Source organism: Humulus lupulus, chromosome X (assembly GCF_963169125.1).
Source record: "Humulus lupulus chromosome X, drHumLupu1.1, whole genome shotgun sequence".
Classification (NCBI taxonomy): domain Eukaryota; kingdom Viridiplantae; phylum Streptophyta; class Magnoliopsida; order Rosales; family Cannabaceae; genus Humulus; species Humulus lupulus.
In genome coordinates this window covers 45,428,503-45,430,909 of record NC_084802.1, presented here as the reverse complement: position 1 = coordinate 45,430,909, position 2,407 = coordinate 45,428,503, and the positions used below count along the sequence as shown (strand labels likewise).

The 2,407-nt window shown below is 43.1% G+C and overlaps 1 protein-coding gene across 1 annotated transcript; it reads left to right on the top strand.

The window, feature by feature from the left end:
- Positions 1-224: 224 nt before the first annotated feature.
- On the top strand, positions 225-1,755 carry LOC133803752 (aspartyl protease AED3). The gene has a single exon (XM_062241865.1). The coding sequence runs from the start codon at positions 267-269 to the stop codon at positions 1,596-1,598; it is 1,332 nt and encodes a 443-aa protein (XP_062097849.1). The 5' UTR covers positions 225-266; the 3' UTR covers positions 1,599-1,755.
- The last annotated feature ends 652 nt before the right edge of the window (positions 1,756-2,407 follow it).

Here is a 2,407-nt window from a genome sequence, read left to right as displayed (position 1 = left end):
TTATGTCACATGCTTATAATCTTGATTTTGCTTTAAAAATTAATTACACCCCAAAACGGCCATTGCATTCCAAAGATTCACTCAATGTCAATACTAATCAATGCAGTGGATCGACAAATAGCCAAAAATAAGGGTATTCCCGTAATTCTATTCTAAAGCGCTAGCTAGCCACTAAATAAGTTTTCCATATATATGTAAAGGTCTTCTTATCTACCTCCAATGCGCATGCACATTATCACATAGATAACAAACGTTATCTCATCATCATGAACAACATGAAAATGTCCACTTTCTTCTTCTTCTTCTACTACTACTTCTTGTGTGCTCATTTTATCTCCTCCTACAGTGCTTCTGATCCCTGTGCTCAATCAAACGGCTTAGATCTCTCTGTCATACCCATCTACAGCAAATGCTCTCCTTTTACCCCCACGAAGGCCGACACCTTAGTCAACACAGTCATCAACATGGCGTCAAAAGACCCGCAACGCCTCAAATACTTGTCCACCCTGGCGGCCCAAAAGACCACCTCAGCCCCAATTGCTTCGGGCCAGGAGACCCTTCACATTGGAAACTACGTAGTGCGGGCCAAGATAGGCACCCCGGGCCAGCTTCTATTCATGGTTCTGGATACCAGTAGCGACGCAGCTTGGGCCCCATGTTCGGGCTGCACGGGCTGCTCATCCACCATTTTCTCTCCAAACTCATCCACCACTTTCAGCCCATTGGATTGCTCTGTTTCCCAATGCGCTCAGGTCCGCGGACTTTCTTGCCCGGTCACCGGAACCTCCCCTTGTGTCTTTAACCAAACCTACGGCGGAGATTCCTCCTTCTCCGCCTCCTTGTCCCACGACTCTTTGCGTTTGGCCAATGACGTTATCCCGAATTTCTCTTTCGGGTGCATCAACGCCGTCTCTGGTGGGTCCGTTCCGCCACAAGGCTTATTGGGCCTAGGTCGGGGCCCCATGTCATTGCTCTCTCAGTCCGGTTCACTCTACTCCGGAGTATTCTCCTACTGCTTGCCCAGCTTCAAGTCCTTCTACTTCTCTGGGTCACTCAAACTCGGTCCATTGGGTCAACCCAAGAACATCCGGACCACCCCGTTACTCAAAAACCCGCACCGACCATCCCTTTACTACGTAAACCTCACCGGACTCAGCGTGGGACGGGTCCTGGTCCCCATAGCCCCAGAATTCCTAGCCTTCAACCCGCAAACCGGATCCGGAACCGTAATAGACTCGGGAACGGTGATAACCCGGTTCGTGGAACCCGTTTACGCGGCGATAAGGGAGGAGTTCAGGAAACAAGTTCAGGGACCGTTCTCGACGCTTGGGGCGTTCGACACGTGTTTCGAAGGGAAGAGAGAAATGTTAGCACCGTTGATAACGCTACACTTCACTGGGATGGACCTGAAGCTGCCATTGGAGAACAGCTTGATACACAGTAGCGCAGGGACGGTGGCGTGCCTGGCGATGGCAGCGGCGCCAATGAACGTGAACTCTGTGCTAAACGTGATCGCTAACTTGCAGCAGCAGAATCTGAGGATCTTGTTCGATGTTGCCAATTCTCGTTTGGGCATTGCCCGTGAGCTTTGTAATTAAGCAAGTCAGTAGCTAAATAGTACGTCTTGTCGTGTATGGAATGATCCGTACTTTTTTTTCTTTTCTAAATTAATAATTCTGTCGTAAGATAATAAATGATATTGTATTATGTATTTGATTTTAATTGGACAATAAATATTAGATCTTTGCCGTGATATTTTGAATATTGACTTTGACTATGAGGAAATAGAGCTAGCAAATGCAATACTTGTCATTGTCGTGTCATCCTATGTGGTTATTTCATTTGTACATAGATGAAGTGGTTGAACTTGAACCAATGATGAAATTTTCTTTAGCAAAATTCGAATGTGAAAGACAAATAAATAAAATAAGGGGCAAATAATTTAAGATTTTTTTTTTCTTTTTTTAGAGAGTGATCGAATGACATTATGATTGAAAAGATAAAAAAACTAGAGTTGAGATTTTTTTTTTTCCGTATGAAAAAACTCATTGTTTAAACAAAAGACGATTCATGGACTGCTTTTGCGACCAACATTAAAAGAGACGTTTCTTGAAAATTGGATAATAAAGCTTTAAAACTAAATATGCACCTAAAATATGAGTCCGAGGACTTGAGTACAAAAATCCCACCACATATGCAAGAGCATATAATTGATTGACTCATAAGAAGAAATAAATATTGATGAGCTACAAAGATGTACAATAATAAAAATAAAATAAAGGATTGTTTCTCCTGACCGAAGGGAAGTTCCTTCGGTATGAGTGTATTCAACTACTAGAAGGGTGGTTCTACATATCTCTTCCCATTAAGTAAACTTCTCATAAGTTTTTTTTATTTTTTTATTTTT